Raw genomic sequence first — 22,316 nt, forward strand, 5'->3', positions numbered from 1 at the left:
TCTTATTGCGAGATCACCATAGCCACCAGATCCAGTCTGTATCCAGATCAGAGGGTCACCGCAGTCACCCGGATCCAGTACGTATCCAGACCAGATGGTGGATCAGCACCTAGAAAGGACCTCTACATCCCTGAAAGACAGCGGAGACCAGGACAACTGGAGCCCCAGATACAGATCCCCTGTAAAGACCTTTTCTCAGAGGACCACCGGGACAAGACCACAGGAAACAGATGATTCTTCTGCACAATCTGACTTTGCTGCAGCCTGGAATTGAACTACTGGTTTCGTCTGGTCAGAGGAGAACTGGCCACCCAACTGAGCCTGGTTTCACCCAAGGTTTTTTTCTCCATTCTGTCACCGATGGAGTTTCGGTTCCTTGCCGCTATCGCCTCTGGCTTGCTTAGTTGGGGTCACTTCATCTACAGCGATATCGTTGACTTGATTGCAAATTAATGGACAAACACTATTTAACTGAACAGTGATGACATCTCTGAATTCAATGATGAACTGCCTTTAACTGTCATTTTGCTTTACGGACACACTGTTTTCCTAATGAATGTTGTTCAGTTGCTTTGACGCAATGTATTTTGTTTAAAGTGCTAAATAAATAAATGTGACTTGACTATTCAATGGTGAGGACTTCGCACAGTTGCTTCGTGCCTTTTCTTGAGTTGGTAAAAGCCCCGTTCATTTTGGGCGCCACTACACCTATGTAACCTCTGATACCAACCTAAACATGGTGTTGCTACTAGAGATCTGTTGAGATAGCTCCTTCAGCAAGCTTATGCGAAAGCTAGCAGGAGGCCCCTGTGTGACAGGCAAGACTTAGTATAAAATGCTAGGTTCTTAGCCGTATACCTTTAAAGGAATCTTTCCTGATTTCAAGCCTTCAGCTCTACCCCAGGCAAAGGCTCTAACAATTAAGTTGGGTATGTAGCTTAGGCCTTTGGCCTAAAAAAAGTGAATGATGTGTTCTCCCGGTGCCTGTTTATGGTCGCGCCGGCAGTGACTTCAGAGGCTGTCACCGGTCAACAAGTTGGTGTTTTTTCAATGTATGCTTCAGACACGTGTTACGGTGAGGTGCTCCCCATAGCGACCCCTAGAGGATGGAGTGTTTCGTTCCCTACTCAGGGAACCATGGTTACATTCGTAACCTGAGACATTTTATAGGAATGTCATTCTAATCTTCAATCATGTTTGCAGTTCTAATAATTTAATTTTACTTAAATTTTGAGCTAACATCTGAGTATCTGTATGTGGCAAACAATGAAAGAGAGAGAGAGAGAGAGAGACAGAGAGAGATGTGTGAATTCTCATTCTTTCACACTGATCTCACTCACTTCAGGTCTTTAACCTGTGCTGCGGATAAGCAGACACCTGTGTGTGAATTGTTTGCCTTTTAGCTCTGGGAAATAACCAGACGGTCAAGGAAATGTCAATGAAAATACATTTACAATAGATCTGACAAGCTTGAGGGGAAATTGACCCTATGTTTTAGAAAACCGTATGTGTTAAATGTCTCTTGTAAAAAAAAACAGTAAGCTTAATTGTATTGAATCTGCACGCTTTAGTGTACTTTGAGGCTTAAGTGTATATAAAATACACGTATGTATAATATAATGCTAATTAAATAAAATGTATTTTAAAATGTATGTACTCAAGTATTCTTAAAAAGAGTACAATTTCAAAGCAAAATTTGACTTTAAAGTACATTTTAAATGTTTCATTACTTTTAATGTTTTATAATATTAATGTTTTATGTAATAATAATATTTGGTTGTGCTTTGGAAGCACTTATTTCCATGGTGTTGACTAAAATACTAAAGCACTACTAGTTTAAAAAAATCTTTTTTTTTTTTTTTTTGGAAATTCAGTTATATTTTAGTTTACCATTAATACTTTTAAGTACATTTTAGAAGTAAACTTAAAATTTCAAAGACAGTAGAAGTAATAATTAAATTATATAAAGAGATGCGCTTAAGTGTGTAAAAACACTCAAAGTTTGAGCTAAGTGCATTAAAAAATAAATTTAAACACAATATATTTTTATTTTATTGCGACTGACATGCATTGTTTGACATACAACAATTTAGTGGACTGAAGTATGTTATTTTAAAGTTAAGTGCCAACTGGTTTTTGAGAGGTCTTAAAAGTGTGAAATAGACTTATGTTTTCTTCTTCGCTGCCTTTGAAATGTTTAAGACTGTGCATGTTCTTATGGCGCCATCAGCCAATCACTGTTGTTATGTGACGTTATTTTTCTGCAGCTGAAGTCACATAAGCATTTGCATTACATTACTGAATGTAAGTATCGTCCAGCTTAAACATTCATAACCAGATGAAGAGTGAATGTAATAAATATAGCATCATAATAGTTACTATATTATTCAAATATTTTGATCCAAAAGATCATGATGTTTTGTGAAACACTATCCTGTCCTGAAAGTCCTGGCCTCACAGACTGCAGATAATATAGTTAAAGTTTGTTTGTTGAATCAGGTCATTATTGACTGGGAGCCATTCTAAACAGCACCAGCTCAACACACACACACACACACAAACGGAGAGTCAGTGGAATATGTACTGTGCAGTGGTAAACCGATAAAGCTTTGGCTCTGTTCATGCTATCAACAGACAACTAGAAACAAAAAAAACATATGCCTGTCTGCAGCTGTGCTGATAATATACCATTATTTCTAAAGAATGGCATGTTTGCAGTCACATACAAATACACCTCACCATATATGGCCTTATAATTTACCAGTGTGTTGATTGCATGGTTAAAAATTCACGTTTTGTAGATGCACCATCCATGATACTGTAGCTTCAAACATTTTTGTGGCAAGTATGTATCAGCTATGTACATTAACACTGGAGTTAGACAACACATTTCAGGGCATACACATTGTCATAATCATACTTTAGGTTTAATACTTTAAATGGAATTAATGTAAATGGCATTGCAATTCTGCCACAAAAGACTGCTTTGTAAATAATCTTCCTGATTTGTCTCAATTCCTCAGCATATCCTACAGCTCAGAAATACTTGATGTAACATAAACTATAAATTCTCTCTTTTCTAGAACTTTAGATAAGGTTGCTCATTTGCACTTAAACTTGCAGTAGGTAACTTTTGTAAAAATGTATTTTTTACATTTTTGTTAAACCTGTCATTATGTCCTGACAGTAGAATATGAGACAGATAATCTGTAAAAAAATCAAGCTCCTCTGGCTCCTCCCAGTTGTCCTATTGCCATTTGCAGGAATACTATCGCTCCCGGTAAGAAACAACCAATCAGAGCTGCGGTCCGTAACTTTTTTATGTGTTCAAAATTGACAAAATGTATATAATAAGTAAGTACACAATTAATGCATTTTCCAAACCATGTTTTTAGCTTGTCCTGAATCACTAGGGTGCACCTATAATAAGTGTTTATATTCAGACTATTTTAGATTGCTTCGGGGGTACCGGGGCGGAGTAACCCAGTACCTTTGTGATTCTTCATAGACATAAACAGAGAGAAGTAGTTCCGGCTACGATGTTCTTCCGCAAGACGCAAGCAGTTCTGTTTATTAACCGCTAGAGCATCAAAAGTTACCGACTGCAGCTTTAAAGAAGATTAAGGAAAACAGTCTGACAATATGGTATAATGAACACAAACGCGCCCTAAAGAGAGCAGCCTGAAGAATGGAGAGCAGCTGGAAGAAAACAAAACTAGAGGTATTTTATGTTGCATGGAGGGAAAGTATTTATACTTACAGAAAAGCCTTAAAAAGTGCTTGTCTCTCTTAGAAGAAAACAAACACAACCCCAGGTATTTTTTCAATACAGTGCCTAAAAATAAAGCTAATAAAGCATTAGCAGGAGCAGACATTTCTCCACAGCACAGCAATAATGACTTTTTATGAATTTCTTCACCAGGGTTGGGGAGTAACGGAATACATGTAACAGCGTTACGTAATCAGGATACAAAAATTTAGCAACTTTAATCTGTTACAGTTACATCAAAAAACTAAATATTCAGATTATAGATACATTTTGTAAAAAGTGGGAATACTAACAGAATTAAATTTGTTTCATTAAAAAATTTCTAAATGAGTATTTTGACATTATGCTATATATTTAGCACTGCTTCATCATAGTTCCTGGTAGAGCCCTATACAGTCCCTAGCCTGGCCTGTGTCTGACAGCTTATGAGAGTTAACACCCGAGACCGTCTTTTGTCCCCTTTCTCCAAAAACAGCTTATACTACTATTTCAGCTATTAAAATATTTAAGTTTTGTATGTAATGGCAAATTGATTATATTTAGTTTTGTTTATTTATTTGGTTAATTTAGGAAAAAGTTTGGCAATTTTTGTTCATTACAAGTTTTTGTTTTTTAAATTAACAACCAAGTGGCCAGCGGCAGACAGTGAGCCTATGTTTGATCAGTTTAGTCTGCTCAAATCATCACAACTTGCCTAATATAAAATCTATAGAGTTCAAGCATATAACAATGTTTAAATGTTAAACCCTTTCTATATAAATATGCACTATATCCAATAGTTAGTGCAGAAAGTGAAAGCTGTAGCGTGTTTTGAAGGACATGGAAGCGTCCAGCACAATCACTTGCATTTTTTTTTCAGTGGATACGCCATCAGTTTTGATCATAAAGGTAAGTGAAATAAAAGATGAAAACAAACATGCACTTTCTGCCATCTCATCTTGAACACGATCACTTCACAAAAATTAACCGAAAATCAGCAAATAGATGCCTCACATACATGATAAATATATGCTGTCTGCTGCTCATTGATGTGCTGGTACAGTTAATTTAGTTCATCATTCCTTTTGCAGTTGATGTTGATCGGGGGAATGTAAACAGAAACGAGCAGTATGGCAGTATATTCCCTCGGCAGATAGAATGGCCGGCACTTAATAATCATAAACTCCACCAGGGGTGAGCAGATCACAACAGCATCATGGCACCATGCGTCATTGATGTAAACACAAAGCCTGCTGTCGTGGGTTTTTCCTCCCGCGACGAGAGCTCTGTCCGCTCGATAGCACGTCAGCTGGTCGAACTGAATAGCGCAGTCTGGAACGCTGTTGCTGAGCCATGTTTCCATGAACACAAAAACACAACAGTCTCTTACAGTCCTCTGAGTTGAACGTAGTAATCAGATGTAGTCCAATTTATTGTCCAAAGAGTGTACGTTAGACAGTATGATGGTGAGGACAGATGACTTGTGTGCGTTAGCCATTAGCCTAGCCTGGATACCCCCGCACTCATCCCTCTTCTGCTTCCTCTCACGCTACTTGTGGCGCCTTCGCTGTGAGCGAGATGCAGTAGTGGGGGTCGGTGATGGTGTAGGCCTCTGGAGCAGCCCAAGATCCCGCAGCTGTTCAGCGTGCGCAGAGCTTAAAGTCCCAGTGAAACGGAAGTTGCAAACGACTTTTCTCCAGTGTTGTGACGTATTTCTGAGAGAAACGTAATAATAAATGAGGAAAATAGTGGGCGTGGCTTATTTTCCAGCTAGCACCTAATTGGATCTAGATAAGTAGGTGTGTTCAATTGCATGAGACATGGTTCATTTCAACTCACCGTCGTCAAACTTTGTGAGGTACCAACGGTGTACACTGACGGGACAGCGTTATCTGTTAATGACAGATATCTCACAAATCCAATTTCGTGTTCTGTCCAACTTTTGAAGCATTTGCGCGTGAAGTGCTTCGAGCACATCTGTGACCACTCTGTTATTCCTCCTTCCTCGAAATGTAAAAAATCGAGCCAACTGGACCGTAACGAGGGAAGTTTAGGGAAAGGGAAAAGTGTTCCGTGAGTACCACAACCAAAAATACACCTCCTCGCCATCTCTCCTTCCACGCGCTGTCAATGCTCGCAAACACACAGGCAGCCTGTCTACTGTCAGTTGGAGGGGCGTGGTTACGGGTTAAGCAGACACCCAATTCCTCAAGCCTACATCATCAGTGAAGGTCCTCCAATGCAGAGGGGAGGGGCATTTTCAGATTTTGATTAAAGATTATGAAGCCAAAAATTTTTTTTTTGTGTGGATTGACTCGCATGGATGAATTGTTCAGCACAAAATGATCAATTTAGGCGAACAAAGTAAATATAGTCAATTTTGATTCCATGTGCACTTTAACTGTAAAAATGCGATTCTGCCGACATCCAGCAGAAACTCACGACTGTATGAGCACTTAAAGATATGTAGACCTGAAGACAACGTACAAAAACGCTGTGACTCACAAGACAAAAACACGAAAACACCGTTCTCTAGGGACTGAGAGAAGCCGCTGCATGTGGACGCGCTGCCACTGAGCAAGTTAAAGGGTCAAACAAGTCCTCTGCACAATCTAACCTGTGTTGCAGCCTGGAATTAAGCAGCACCATGCTGATTTTGTCTGGCCAGAGGACTAAGCCTGTTTTCTCCCAAGGTTTTTTTCTCCATTTCTGTCACCGATGGAAATTTGGTGCCACTGTCACCTTTTGCTTGCTTAGTTCGAGACTCTTGACTGATTGCACAGACACTATTGGAAGAGAGCTGAGCTGGATGATGATATCACTGAATCATCAATGAACTGACTTGAACTAACTATTGTCTTCTTGCATCATTGACAAGCTATTTTCCTGTTTGACACTGTAAAGCTGCTTTGACACAATCAGTATTGACTTGACTTGACTAGTTAATATGCAGTGGTTCTCAATTGATAGGTTTGCTGATAGGCTCATGAACAGCAACTAAATACAATCAAAACTGTAAATGATAAAAGTCAACTAAACATATAATCTGAACAGATTTTAAAAACAGAGCATCATGCACAAAAATAATTCGAATCACACACTTTTCAAAACAACAACTTGAAACATACAACTTCATGACTATATTTCTAAATACACTTAAGCATGCATTTATAAGGCACACTTTTTAATAATATCAATTGAAAACTTTCACTCTAAAGTACATTTTAATAATAATAATATTTTTTTATTTATATAGAGCCTTTCACCCAAGGTCACTTTACAAGACAGGTTTAAGAAAAAGCAATAGATAAACATCAATACCAGAAGACAGATCACATACCAAGATTTGAGAATAATATACAGAGACCACTTACAAAGTTAGATTAGAGATACAGGAGAATGGAGATTGATATTCACAACAGGTTACGAATTACAGACTGAGAACTGAAGAGTAATACTCAGAAAATGAATGCATTTTTAAAAGGTTTTTGAAGGAGAGAAGGGAAGATGCTTGATGGATGTTTTGGGGAAGAGCAATCCACAATCTAGGAGACAAAACACTGTAAACCCTCACTCCCAGAGTCACCAGACAAAACTTAAGGGTGACTACAATCCCTCACTAGAAGTTTATTGCGAGTGGGCAGGAGCATATGGCAGAAGTGAGTCAGTTAAATCTACAGGACTAAGGTTATGGGGAGCTTTATAAGTGAGATTAAGTATCTTGTAGTTTAAACGCAACGTAACCGGAAGTCAATGAAGGTGATAGAGGATTGGGGTAATGTGATCACTCTTTCTTGTGTGGGTAATCAAGAGAGCTGCCAAATTTTGAACATATTGTAGTCGTTTGATATTATTAGCTGACAGTCCATAAAGAAGTGAATTACAGTAATCTAATTGAGATGTGACGAAGGCGTGTATAACAGTTTCAGCATCCTGCTGACAGAGAAGATCAACAAGTTTTAAGGGTTGTGTTACAACATACAATCAGTTGTTTTAGCTGACCAGAAAAGGTTTCCGTTGAGCTTGGTCATTGTCCATACATGCTCTTGCATAGCTGTTTTTGAGTGATGGCTCATTTAGTTCTACCTTTCCATTCATGTGGCATTCAAAGCTGACAGATTGTTTAACTGGTGCAGCTGATGGTGTTTGGTCCATCGCAAATCTCTGTCTTGTTAGTGCAGAGAGTGTTTGCATAGTTTGTTGCAACTCGCATTTCCTGATTATTGAACCAGTAATGCCCATTTAGACATGGAGGTTGTTTGCACCCTTTTCTTAATTTCTTCTTTATCACTAATTTAATTTGAAGCTGCCAGAAACATTGAACTTAATGTTCCCACAGTTGGGTTTTAAGATATTTTATTTTCAAAAGTAGTAGACAATTGTGAAAGGAAACTGAGGCTTATTATGGCAATTGTCTGTTTGAAAACAAGGGCTTACAATGCGAATGTTTCTTTTTTATTTGATTTTTGCTGTTTTGTTTGATTCGTTCAGGGGTGCATTTCCCAGAAGCATTGTTATCTAACTATGGTCACAAGTTCCACTGAACTCTTTTTTTTTTTAAATGGAACTTGCGACCAGTGTTGATTTTGGAAAACGCACCCCAGGTTGTTCCACTGTCTATGGTCCGAGACACTGGAATATACTCCAGCATCCCTGTGACCCTTCATAAGTTGTTGGTCATGGATGCTTGATAATGCTTCTGGCACAGGAATTACACATCACATTACTTATCACATCAAATGTAAAATTTGGTTTTGTAAAAGTGAATGTATATCATTTGACGTAATGTTCAGTTCAGAACTCTAGAAGGTATAGCAACTTTCTGCAGGATTGGTGGAACTGTGATATACCGTGCTCTCACACATTACCCTTCAACTTTCAGGTACTAAACCAAAATCTTTTTTTTTTTTTTTTGTCAATTTTATTGTGAAGAGGAAAACCCCTTGAGATGTAACATCTCGTTTTCGAGGGGACCTCAAAAAAACAAAAAACAAAAAACAAAACATACTTCACATACATACATAGCCTACATACTAACAAAACAAAGACAAAAGCTCTCCATCACATCAAAACCACCCATTTCATCTCCAATTCAACCTGCAAAACAGTTGCAACTGGTGTCCAAATGATTAAGAAGAGACATATTAAACTGGTAGAAGGAGGAAATTGATCTAAAAGACCTAGGTAAAGCATTCCAATCAGAAGGGGCTTTAAATTAAAATGCTCTCCTCCCACTTTCCTTGGATATCTTTGGTACAGAAAAGAAAAGATGGTCCGTGTCTCTTAGACTATAAGATGTTTGGTATGGAATCAAATATTGTTTCAAATAAGATGGATAGTTTGAAAAAATGCATTTGTAAACAAACTGCAACCAGTGAAACTGCCATCTAGAATTTAGTGAAAGAAGATTCAATGACTGATACATTTGGCAGTGATGTGTTCTAAATGGACACCTCAAAACAAATCTGCAGATACTATTATAAATCACATTCAAAGGTTTGAGATTGAACTATTTTGCAATAGTTAATTTTGTGTAGCTCTGAAATCTCATTGTCATTTGTGCTTCCACATGCCAATGATCAGTTTGTTAGTTTTTTTCTAAATTACGACTGATTGCAACATGCTTTTAAAGATATAACTCATGAGAAATTAGACTGATTTGTGAGGGATTAGACAGAGGGTTCTTATTGGTTACTTCATTAAAGAGAAGAAAAAAGCAAGTCGCCCATTTAAACCTGTAAAAAGTATTTACTGCAGTTCTTTGTGTTAGCTGGATATGTTTCTGTTTCCTGGACTGAAATTAGTGGATGTTGGACAATGTTTCTATGTCATAAGGAGTATTTGATGTGTTTACAATATGCCCTCTTTATAACTAAATATAAAATGTAAAATATTCCATGTTCCATGGCATGTTCCTGCGCCCAGTACACAGTTGCATAACAGTTGGTTGGTTAATTAACATGACTACCACAACTATCACTTTGAAAGAGCTTGAAGAGTACAGCAGTTGAGAACATGGTGAAGATGGACCAGTCGACCATATCTAGATTTCAGCATAATGTGAGTGTTGCACAAAAGAAGCCAGTGCTCAAAAACAACCATGTGAAAGCATGTCTGGAGTCTGCCAATAAGCACAATGGTGAAAAATTTTAACAGAGAGAGGAAGAGTGAGAGAGAGAAGGAAAGCCCGTCAAAGATCCAGCTGTATTTACCTATCCTGTGAGGTTGCATGCCTTGCATGCATGCTGCTCTCTGTCATATCTGAACCCTTTAATTAAAGTTATAAAGCATCCTTTTGGCAGATCCAGATGAAAGAATAATTAATGCATGATGACTGATTTAGTTTGCATTTATTCTGGAGCATTCGATGTGAGTTTTGGTTAATATAAAAGTAGTCTTCAGAACTCTGATGCTAGACACTCATAGTGGTAGTAGATAGATTAGGTTGGATTCCCTAATGAATCGAGTGTAACATCCTCTGTGTAAATCTGGAGTGAGACAGGCTCATTTGTTCAGCCTGAGAGGTGGTCGCCCCATGTGTTACGATCTGCAGACCTCTTAAAGAGAAAACGGCTGTGTTTTCACTCGCTGTTGCCCTATATTTGAGTTTGCTTGTGTTTGAAAGTATCAGATATGTACATTTGTAATGGTATCGCCTGTCGACTGGATTTAGGATACCACATTATTTTTATTTTTATTTTTATATATATATATATATATATATATATATATATATATATATATATATATATATATATATATTTTTTTTTTTTTACCTTTTATGGGTAGATGCACTTTTATGAACTCCATTTAAGGTATAAAATATTGACATGTATACCCCTTGGTCTGTGGTCAACTAGATCGTTTCCTTGGATAATGAGGTGAAGTTTCTGTTTAAACTTTAAAACTGTTTTGTGCTAAGTAACAATATTTTAATTAAGGGCTTAATACTAATAATTTCTAAATATGTTATAACCTGTACTTATTGATATCGTTAGAGTACGTATGACATCTCTATACCACTAGCATCACCAAATGGAATTGCAAAATGTTTTTAAATGGGTTTCTCCAAACACCTCTCTGTCTACCATTAATTAATGGATCAATGAATCACTTATAATTGTGTCTTCACATTAAGGTGCCAGGAGAAAGCATAGAAACATGCATTGACAAAAAAAAAAAAAAAAAAACACTTATGATCCTTATACAGTAAGTGCATTATAAAAAGTACATCACTCTACAGAGACCAGATCAAAAGCATGGACATATGCCGTTCTAAATACTGTGTGCGAACATTTAGAATTTGTCATATGAAATTCATGAAAATCCTGAAACTCATTGGAGGGATCACAATACATGTAAAAATAAATAAATAAATAAATAAAAATAAATAAACATGACTATGTGAACTACAATCAGTTTATGAATTTTAAAAACATTCACTGCATTGCATTCTCCTGCCTGTTCAAAAATCATCAAGCACCTTTTTTGATTTTTTACATTAAATATTTTTGCATCAGCCACAATTTTAACAACTTGGTGAGGTGAACTTGACATGAAACTCAAATCTCTTCTGTTGTTCTTGTATTTGCAGAATGATGGGTGACGTTCAGTTTGTTACAGGATCTCATGTCTCCAAGATGACTCTGACTCTGGGACGAGGTTCTCCTAGCACAGAGCCTCCTGTTTTTACCCTCCCGCCACGTAATACCCGCGTCTACCAAGGGGGTACCGCGCGCCTTGAAGGGAAGGTGAGAGAGATTCTTCATAGCCCTAATAGTCAGCCAGAAATGTATTCTCAGCAGTGCAATAAAGCAGACACGGTGTCTGCCAATGAATTTCATTCAAGACTCCCAACAATAATCTATTTTAGACTCTAGCTCTATTGCATTACCTAGAGAGTTTTAAAAAATGTGACCCTTCTTTTGAAATGTCAAGCCTTCCTCCTTCCCCCTTCATCCTCAACCTCAGCTGATAGCAGAGAAATATCAAATCTTATGCAAGCTTAGATGATGAGTTTTTCTTTTGAAAATTTTTATTAGGCAAACATCTGTGTTTCATTATGCTAAGCGAGTGTGTTGAGGACAGGAAGATGTGCATTTGGACACTTCCTTGTGGTCACAGACTGACACAGCAGGCAAATAGAGGAGAGCTCTGTGTGTGCTGTCTGAGGCCAGGGGGAAGGAGACAGTCTGAGGGAGTAACCTTCAGAATTCGAGCACTATTCGCGGTACAGACAGGTATATATCTCAAATCAAGCAGAGAGAGGACTTCACACTTGATTCTAGACCCAGGACAAACAGAATACTGGGTTCAATTGCTTCACACTTCACACTACTCGTACTTTACCAGCAGGGTAATCCAAGTTATTGAGTTACTGAGTAATGTGAGATATTCACAAGATGACGTTTCACACTGTACATTCCTAAAGCCTAGGTTAACATTCCTCATTTGTATATTTAGGGTGTAAGTGTCATTGACTGCACACATGCAGCACACAGTCCATTTACATAAAGGCTCTAGCAATTTTAATTAAATATTGCAGATTGTACTATAAGTTTTCTCTCTTTTTTGTTGTTCTTGTTTTTATTGAAAGGAAAGCCTGCAGAACATAATTCTGCTCAGATATTTGTAATCTTTTTACTCCTAAGCAAAGAAACTAAACATAACTTTGCTGTGAATATATCAGGGCCTTAAAAGTAAGAAAATAATTTTCTTTTATTATTTTTTTTTTACTCTAATTGATGCCGTTTTCATCACCATTTGACAATGTTTTACATTGAAGGAGGCCCTTAATCTTACAAAGAGACCATCATCTGTTATTGAAGCATTTTACAACCTTCAATTATTTTCACCTGTTGAATTCAGATGCATTTTGGTGTTATTGTTCACAATATAATTATTGAGTTTTGTTTAGGCTACTTCCAAAAGGCAGTTTGCGGTGGTTATACACCACTCACAATTTCTTCAGAGAATATACAAATCGAGTTGTCTTTGTAATATACAGTACTGTAATTTATTGGCATGCAGATTAATGGACATTTCATTTCAGATCACACAGCCCTGAGTTTCAACATGTTTTCTATTGTAGTGCTTCCATATGACATGAGGGTTTTCTGCAAGTTTAGCTCAGAATGGACATAAGTGTAAAGTGTTCTAGCAGGCACAGGTACAGCTGCTGGATGGGGTGAATTTGTTATGGCTGTCAGTGGAAAGTCTGACAGGATCTCCTCTATATTCATGTATTAGCACTTTGGCAGAATTCACATCCATTATCACACAGACGGTCTCTGTTTTAGCTCTTAGCTAACATTCCTAGGCTGAGAACATCACATCATGAAAACAACACAAAGAATTTAGCTCTATTTTTAACATGGACTTTCATGCACTGCACTTTCTTAATTTGGTTTCAGCTTTTGACTGGCTTAAACTTTTCATTTATTCCTGCAGTAGCTTAAAGCTTTCATATCTTGTCATTCATATGGTCTATTTTTTTTTAATCAATATTCATTAGAGTTTAATAATGAATATAGTAATAATTATAATTATAACCTATATATCTGTATCCCTCATCTACACTCTCACCACCATTCTTTAATAGGAAATGTTGATTATACATGTTGTGGATGTTTGGAACAAGTCTTTTTTTTTTTTTTTTTTGCACCTTATTTACAATAAATGCACTTTTTTTGGACTGGGGGAATGCTAAGAGTTCTGATTGTTTCTTTTATTTCAAAAGATGAAGGGCATATTTTTCATTTGAAAAGACTGAATGTGAGACTGAAGTTGTGAGTCCTGTTCTAGGCGTTCTGTGAGACAGCAGAAAGAGCACAAACAGGGATTAAAATACCTTTGTCTTGTGACTCCTGGTTTCCTGTTGTACTCCTGTTTTCTTCAGGCCACTGCGAGGTGAAGTCAAGCATCAAAACTTATACTGAGGCATGAGGTTTCACGGGGTTTGGGTAAAATCGTTCAGTTAAAGGGATAGAAACACAAAAGGAAAATTCTAAAAACTCTGATGTTGTTCCAACCCATAATACTTTGCTTAATCTTTGAATTACAAATTTAGATAGTTTTAATAAAACTTAAAAGGTTTCTGTTCCTACACTGAAAGTCCAGATAACCAAATCTTACAAGATCCAAAAAGTTAATAAACGAGTTCATACGGATCGACGGTTTGGGAAGAGATACTTCATATGTTTAAAACATTTATTATTAGGCTTTTATTTATTATCTAAACAATGATCAATAAACATAAATGATCTGTTCATCTAATGCAGTCATATTCATTTTTTTTGTAACTCTTTGGTTACCTAAACTAGGAGGGACAGATAGGGCTGGGTATCGATTCCAGAACAATCAAGTCGGAATTGAGAATTGATTTCAAAGGTGAGAACTTATTCTAGTTCATTCCACTTTAAAAGCCTTTTTCAGTTCAGTTGAGCTAATTTGCATCTCTGTCACTTGCTAATAGCGATGATAAGTATGATCCTCTTCAAAATCGTCTCTTTCAAGTGATTTGAACCTAAAACACACAATACCAACATTGATGCCTAAATGTGACATTGATTTTTTCTAGACGCATAAAGTATGGAAAAACAATAGACTAATTTTATAAACTTCACAAATTAGCTTAAATGTTCCAACTGGGTTGTACGGTTGTCCAGAGTGGAAGGTTTTAAATTATAATCTGGACTACATAAAAAGATAATTGATGCTAATAATTAATGGATATTAATTTATGAGGAAGTTATGAGGTAAGACTTCATGTCATTTAGTTACAGTTAGATTAGGTGAACATGTTCCTACAGTCTTTACAAAAAAATAATAGAAAAATAATTGAAAACAAACAGTGAACCAGAACATTAACAGCCTAGGGACAGAAACCTCTCAAATTTCTTAAAAAGAAATCTTAATTTGTGTTTTGAAAAAAAAATAATAATAACAAAACAAAAAAAGCCTTTTAGGTCTGAATCGACATGAGGGTAAGTGAAAGTTTTTGGGTCAACTTTCCATTTAAAGTGTATATTTTAAATTATTTGTGTAAAAGCAATGATCCGTGTTTGATAATAAGGTTTGAATAATCTATATACACTCTGAATTACAAAACAAAAAAAAACTTGGTTCTCAAGAAGTAGGCCTATTTACTTGATACACTGTATAATAAAGTCGATTTTAGCAGACACACGTGCACATGCATATACTCCCATTGGATAGATTTATTGTTGAGTGTGAAAGTTCAGGGGCACCGTGTGCAGAGACCTTTTTCTGGTTCTCAAGAGACAAGAGTAATCTGACACAAGTTGCACTGTGATCTATAACACAGTGACCTAGTCTCCCAGAGTCAGGAATTTAGATTGCCATTTATATGTCCAAGAACCGCCCTATTAAATAGGAAATGAGTGTCTGACTGACAGGTCAAGTGATCTACCAAAGTATGCATATTTTTATTTTTTTTTTACAATAGACTTAAAGGCGGGTTAATATAAAAATGATGCATCAGCAGCACATAAACCGATTGTGGGCAACATGTGGCCATGTTGTCCTAGATTGCTGACCACACACACGCACACAGAGGGACAAGGACAAAACCATCAGAAACTACATTATTAGTATTATAGTGTAGAGCAAGAAATGCCCTAAAACTCTTCATATGACCTAAGCAAGATCCAGTTCAGCAGCAATCTAAGCACAATCCACAATAAAACTGTCAGACATCTCTCTCACAGGGACAGAGAAGCACATATTTAATTTTGTATGGCTCAAAAGAGCTACAGTGGCATCAGTATATCATGCTTTAGACGTTAGGCCTTATTTTAGTTTTGGAAAACTGGTGTCCGTGGTTATTCCATCTATATTGTATTGAAGAAACATCTGAAGACCAAAAAGTATGTGACGATGATTCAGAGGAGCTGGGGTTAAGATCCATCCGTGGTTTAACAGTAGCATTGTACAAACAGTGTGGGCCTTAATATCCAGAGTAACAACAGCAACATTGGCAGAACAGTAACCGTGGTCATAACAGGCTGGAAATCTGGACAGGCAGCAAAAAGACAGAACAAATAATCCAAACAAACCAGGCAGTAGTCAAAAGGGCGGGCAGCAATAATAACAATAGTCCAAACAGAGACAAGACCAAGCAAGACAGTAGAAAACTACATTATGGCAATACAAGACTTCGCACTGAGCCTAGCGTACGTTGTGCTTAAGTTTTTTTGTGAAATGCAGAACAGGTCTGAGTGCAATCAGTCCAGGTACGTATGTGGTAGGATCTGGGAAATGTAGTCCAGGATCTAATACTCAGGGGATGGGGAGTCCAATGGCCTCTGAGTAGGGTGACCATAAGTGCCGTTCATATTGGACACTCGCCAGCCAGCATTTTAATATTGCCTAAAATATCCAGGTTTTGTGTTTTCTACATTGCAAGTAGAACATTGTGAGACATTCATGAGAGATATAGAGAGCAAAACAGATAGCTCCTTATGCTTTCAGATTCTTTGGTGTTTTCTTTTTTTTTTTTTTTTTTTTGATCAGTGCACAGATGCTTCAAGTCAAATGAATAAACAAACATGTTTGCATATTTTCATCGCTTTGTCGTTCTCTGTAGATCTCACCTTCTCATGGACAGTCCTACGATTGGTTGATTATGTACAATACCTGCATGTTACTGTTCAAACTGCTTTGGATATTTTAGGTAATATTAAAATCCTGGCCAGGACATGTCCCATATGAATGGCACATATGGCAACCGTACCGCTGAGGGAATTTTATATACCTATGTAATATACATGACACAATATCAGTCATTATCCTGTAAGCATTTGGAGTGGTGTCTATTATAAAGAAACAGGTTTTGTTTTGTTGATTTTGTAACTTTTGTTGCTAAGGTGCCGACCCAAGTCAGAAGAGTACACTCCCACATATATGTGTATTTAGATATGGCTCGGCTCTCTCCTTATAATATTGAATTTGCTAGATTTTTATAATCCAGCATGCATTATCATAGATGTAATTACTTAAAACAGCTCACATCTGCTCAAAATCTTCCATGATTTGAGAATCATTCACGTCTTTATTGTAAAGGCATGATGAGAGGTACTTGCTAAATTTTGGTTTTTGTCACTATTAGCAATAGTAATTATGATCTCTCTCTCTCTCTCTCTCTCTCTCTCTCTCTCTCTCTCTCACTCTGTGAGAGGCAGTAAGACACTGAATTTCTGAAAACCGGGACTGAACAGGAGCTTATTAGAAACAGATGTGGTAGACTTTTACTTCCACATACTTACTGCTTTTCCTCTTTTTTCCTTTCTCTCACTCTCTTATTAATCTTTTTCTGTCCAATTCCATTACAGCCGTCCAAAATAGCTAATACATAAGTTCATAAGTTGTTTCTAATTTATCAGTACAAAATATTATATATATTATATATGTGTGTGTGTGTGTGTGTGTGTGTTTGTGTGTGTGTGTTTCTCTAATACACATTGGCCACAATTAATGGCACCCTTTTAGATTTAAAAGGTCTAAATGTTCTCCTATAATGCCTGATGAGGTTAGAGAACACCTGACAAGAGATCAGAGACCATTCCTTCATCCAGAATCACTCCAGACCCTTCAGATTCTTCTCCTCTTCAGTTCACTCCTCTCATTTTCTGTAGGGTTCAGGTCAGAGGACAGAATTGGCTATAGCAGAAGCTTGGTTTTGTGACCCATTTCGGTGTTGTTTTTGAGGTTTGTGTTTGGATTATTGTACAGTTGGAAGATCCAAATATGGCCCATTATAAGACTTCTAACAGAGTCAGTCACTTACTGATTTTTTTATCTGTTGGTGTTTGATAGAATCCATGATGCCATGCTAAACAAGTAGTCCAAGACCTCCAGTATAAATATAGGCCCACAACATCAAAAATACAGCAGTATATTTCATTGTACACATGGGGTACTTTTTTTTCTCTGTGTTCACCAAACCCATCTTGAGTGTTTGCAGCTAAAAAGCTCATTTTTAGTTTCATCTGATCATAGAAGTCAGTCCCATTTGAAGTTCCAGTCATGGCTTATAACTTAATATGCTTTAGTTTGTTTTTGAATGAGCTAGGAGAATTTTTCTTGTAACCCTCCCAAACAACATATGGTGATGTAGGTTCTGTTTGACAATTTTTTTCAAGGTTTTCTGAACCAGAGACTGAACCCTTTTTATGCAATTCTCCAGCTGTGATCCTTGGAGAGTCTTTAGCCACTCAAACTCTCCTTCTCACCACACATTAGGACGATATAGACACACATTCTCTTCCAGGCAGATTCATAAAATTTTATGTTGATTGGTAATTCTTAATTATTGCCCTGATGGTGGAAATGGGAATTTTCACTGCTTTAGCTTTTTTTTAAAGCCACTTCACCGATTTGTGAAGCTCAATTATCTTTGCTGCACATCAGAAATATATTCTTTGGTTTTACTCATTGTGATGGATGATTAAGGGAATTTGGGCTTTGTTTTCCCTCCTCTTTATATTTGTGTGAAACAGGAAGCCAGAGCCGGATGATGTCATGTTTATAATCATGCTAGAGTGCTCAAAATTGTGGATATGAATGGGAATATACTTCAAAGATATTTTACTCATAAGAATTTCTAGGGGTGCCAATTATTTGTAGCAAACGAGTATTTGAGAAAAACATTAATTCCATAATGATATTTGCCCTCCGTTTTAAATTCCTATTATCCAATGAAAGGATACATTTTTTTGATTTTTTTTTAAATAAAACATCAAAAGGATTAACAATGCAGATGAATTTTCAAAGCCTTTACCAAGGGTGCCAATATTATTGGCCATGACTATATATTTATAGTTACTAAACTAATAAGTATAAATAAAACTAATAAGTATAAATAACATTGATATATAAAATATATATATATATATATATATATATATATATATATATATATATATATATATATATTGTTTCTGTTGCAATATCTGAAGTAATTTGGCTACCTAGACACACTTTTAAAGTGATACTCCACCCTAAAATGAAAATGTTGTCATTAATCACTTACCCCCATGTTGTTCCAAACCTGTAAAAGCTCCGTTCATCTTCAGAACACAATTTAAGTCCAGATGCACTTTGGGGCTCCAGTAGGTTGGCTGAAGTTAGGTGATGAGAAAGAACCTATTTGAATGGGAGGATCTTGAGGTACTGAGATCTTGAAATCTTGAATCTTGAGATCTTGAAAGACTAGTCTGAAAACCTGGCACAAGCTTAGGTTGGGTTCTTGAGGACTCTTAGCTCTGCATCTTGCCCTGTAGTTTCTGCATCTGAAAAACTTTTTCTATAAAGGGTGACAATGTTACACCCTCAGGACTTGAGTGAGCCAATGAGGAATGGTAGCTTTGGAGTGAAATTTTTAGGACCCTTTGTTCTCAGGCATATGTCTTGCCTATGGTCTTTGTTTTGATGTTGATGAAGAAACTTTTAAAGATTCTGGTAACACCAATACGTTCTATAGGTATCAACATATCATATAAATGAACATTTAGACCATTAAAAATGCACTCGAAACTTACCAAACATGGCACACCTGTGACCTCTGTTAACAAGGGTACCTCTGTACAAGGGTACCTTTGTCTGTTTCAAAGTGAATTTAGAGTGAAAACTCTACATTCCTTCAAGTTGTAAAACAATCTTATCTTAATGTGTGTCTTTGTTACCATGGTAACCAGAGGCCTGGTTCTCTCCACCACATGTTTTGTATGTTGGGGAGGGGTATTGTCCACTATTTGTTGCACATAACAAATACTTATGTGTCTGATCCACCTCATTCATTACATGTGTTAAATTTTGTCACCGCCCTACCACCTTCTCAGGGCAACATGGTCATTTGACCATGGTGGACTGGTTCTGTAAGGTAGCTCATTTTATTCCCCTGCCCAAATTAGATCAATCAATCAATCAATCAATCAATCACCTTTATTTATATAGTGCTTTAAACAAAATACATTGCGTCAAAGCAACTGAACAACATTAATTAGGAAAACAGTGTCTCAATAATGCAAAATGATAGTTAAGGCAGTTCATCATTGAATTCAGTGATGTCATCTCTGGTCAGTTAAATAGTGTCTGTGCATTTATTTGCAATCAAGTCAACGATATCGCTGTAGATGAAGTGACACCAACTAAGCAAGCCAGAGGCGACAGCGGCAAGGAACCGAAACTCCATCGGTGACAGAATGGAGAAAAAAACCTTGGGAGAAACCAGGCTCAGTTGGGGGGCCAGTTCTCCTCTGACCAGACGAAACCAGTAGTTCAATTCCAGGCTGCAGGAAATAGTAGATAGTAGTTACTGTTGTTGGTCACGTCTTTCACATTGATGGCGTACTGACAGACGTGGTCTCTGATAGGAGACCCAAGTTTGTTTCCATTTATTTTTTTCGATTGCTGGGGGTGAGTGTCAGTTCTTCTGCACTTTATCATCAGAGCAATGGCCAAATGGAACAAGCTAACCAAGACTTGAAGTGGGTGTTGCGGTGTTTATTGTCCCAGAATCCATCCTCCTGGAGTACGCAACTCTCATGGTTTCAGTACGCACATAACTTGTTACCAGTGTCATCCATGGGCTTCTCTCCATTTGAGTTTAGTTAAGGTTACCAGACCTTGTCTGGAGTCTGGAATGCTCATGCCTTCATCCAGAGGTGTTATTGCGTACGACCAGGCCGATTGCAATCGATCAAAGCCTCCTGTCTATGTTGTTGGTCAAAAAGTGTGGTTCTCTTCTAAGAACATTCCTCTCTGTTCTGTATGTAATAAATTAGATCCCAAATTTAACGGCCCTTTCACTGTCACTACAACCCCCCCCCCCTCCCCCCACCCCACCGTCTCATTGATAAAAAAACGTTTTATTTGTTCAAATGTATTCTGGACTTGAGACGGAGGGGATGTGGATTCCAGCACCTGGTGGACTGGGAAGGTTGTGGTCTGGAGGAGGGAATTTGGGGTTCCTGCAAAGGACATATTGGATCACTCCCTTATTTATGTTCACAATTGACAATAGGCACTCCTAGGAGGAGGGGTACGGTCGCGGTTTTTAAATTCACTGGCTATTCTGTCTGTCTGGTGTGCGCGTCTGCTGCTGGTGAGCTGATTGGCACCAGCTGTGGCTCGTCAGCTCCCCTATATCGTCTTTCTGTGTCTGCTCTGTCTTTGTCAGATTGTTTTAGTTCTCATGTCCTGTTTTCTTCTGCAGTCTTTTGCTGTTTCTGTGTTCCTGGATTAACTTTGCTCTCTCAGTTCTGGATTATCCCTTGTATTTATTTGGGAGGTTGATCTATACATTGCAGTCCCTACGCTATGGAGAACCACACTTCTGCCATCTGCACCCATGACATCTGACTCCTTGCTGTGTTTGTTTCACCTTTTTTCCCCCAATGAACTTTAACCGTATTCATGATTTATCATTTCTTGTGACACATACATTCGGTCTGCTGTGTTCAAACATACAGTATAATTGATGATGTATTTATATAAAAACCAATCTGTTCTGCTAGAAATGTTTTACGTGAATATTAAACAGGGTATTTTTAAGAAATATTTTGGCATTTTACGAAGATCTATACAGATTAAAATAAAATATATCTAACTGTATACAGATTGTGTTGATGAGAATATGCTGGAGTGTAAAAGAGAGGAGCATGTGTTAATGATATCAGTGTGTTTGAGTGCTCTGGGAGCCTCTGGATTGATTGTGCTGCAGTATTTCAGGTGCGTGACCTCGCCAGGTTTTAACAGCGAAGGTGAAGCCAGGAAAAAGTGATAACAGGAAAGAGGGAGAGGGAAACATAAGGTTGAGTTCTCTGTCAAACAACAACCTGATGTTTTGGCTCACTACCCAGTGGAATGTGAGCGGTGCGTATCAGTTTACTGTATAAACTTTCATCACCTGAGGGGTGTTCAGAGCGACCGTGTGCCACCCAGCTCTGAGAGGTGTTTACAATGTATGAAAGAGAGCACTACATATTAAAATTCATCTCAGTTTTGCTTTTCTTTCCTCACAATCATTTTAAATTAAACCGTTTAATGTATTTGTTTTCATTTTTAGTTGCGTGTACCTTAAAGCCTCATCAGTCATGCATAGTACCCTTTAACCCCACCAAACTAGAAATGAGTGCTCAGAGATGACTCCCATAAAACATGGGTTATGAGAAAAAAGCTTGAATACTTGTAGAATCAAATTACATGATTGCTTTCTCAAAAGCTTTTTTTATTGTTGTTTTGCTTTAACTCTATTGGTTAGGTCAAGTGTAGGATTTATAGTGGTACACACAACAAAGCATTGCCTTTTAGCACCACTTACCGGACATTTCCTTTCGTAAATGCCATGATACATACAACAACCAAAGTAATACAACTTTTTCAGATTCACCTTCATGTGGGCAATTCATGAAGCTTGCAAAATGTCCAACAAGCAATGTAATCATTTTGCAGAAATGTCACCATAGGGACGTCTTTCCAATGAGGGTGCCTAAAACTATTATTTGGCTGCCTTGAAAGCAATGTTTCAGTAAATGCAACTCTAGTT

General features: G+C 37.4%; 1 protein-coding gene across 2 annotated transcripts in view; it reads left to right on the forward strand.

Moving 5' to 3' along the window:
* Positions 1–22,316, forward strand: part of mylka (myosin, light chain kinase a) — a 74,073-nt gene that overhangs the window by 4,356 nt on the left and 47,401 nt on the right. For both annotated transcript variants that reach the window (XM_052606905.1, XM_052606904.1), the window contains exon 2: positions 11,343–11,499. In XM_052606905.1, the coding sequence (XP_052462865.1) occupies positions 11,344–11,499 (156 nt within the window). In that variant the 5' untranslated portion in view covers position 11,343. The remainder of the gene's footprint in view (positions 1–11,342; positions 11,500–22,316) is intronic.

The sequence above is a fragment of the Carassius gibelio genome, chromosome A9 (genome assembly GCF_023724105.1).
Source record: "Carassius gibelio isolate Cgi1373 ecotype wild population from Czech Republic chromosome A9, carGib1.2-hapl.c, whole genome shotgun sequence".
Taxonomy (NCBI): domain Eukaryota; kingdom Metazoa; phylum Chordata; class Actinopteri; order Cypriniformes; family Cyprinidae; genus Carassius; species Carassius gibelio.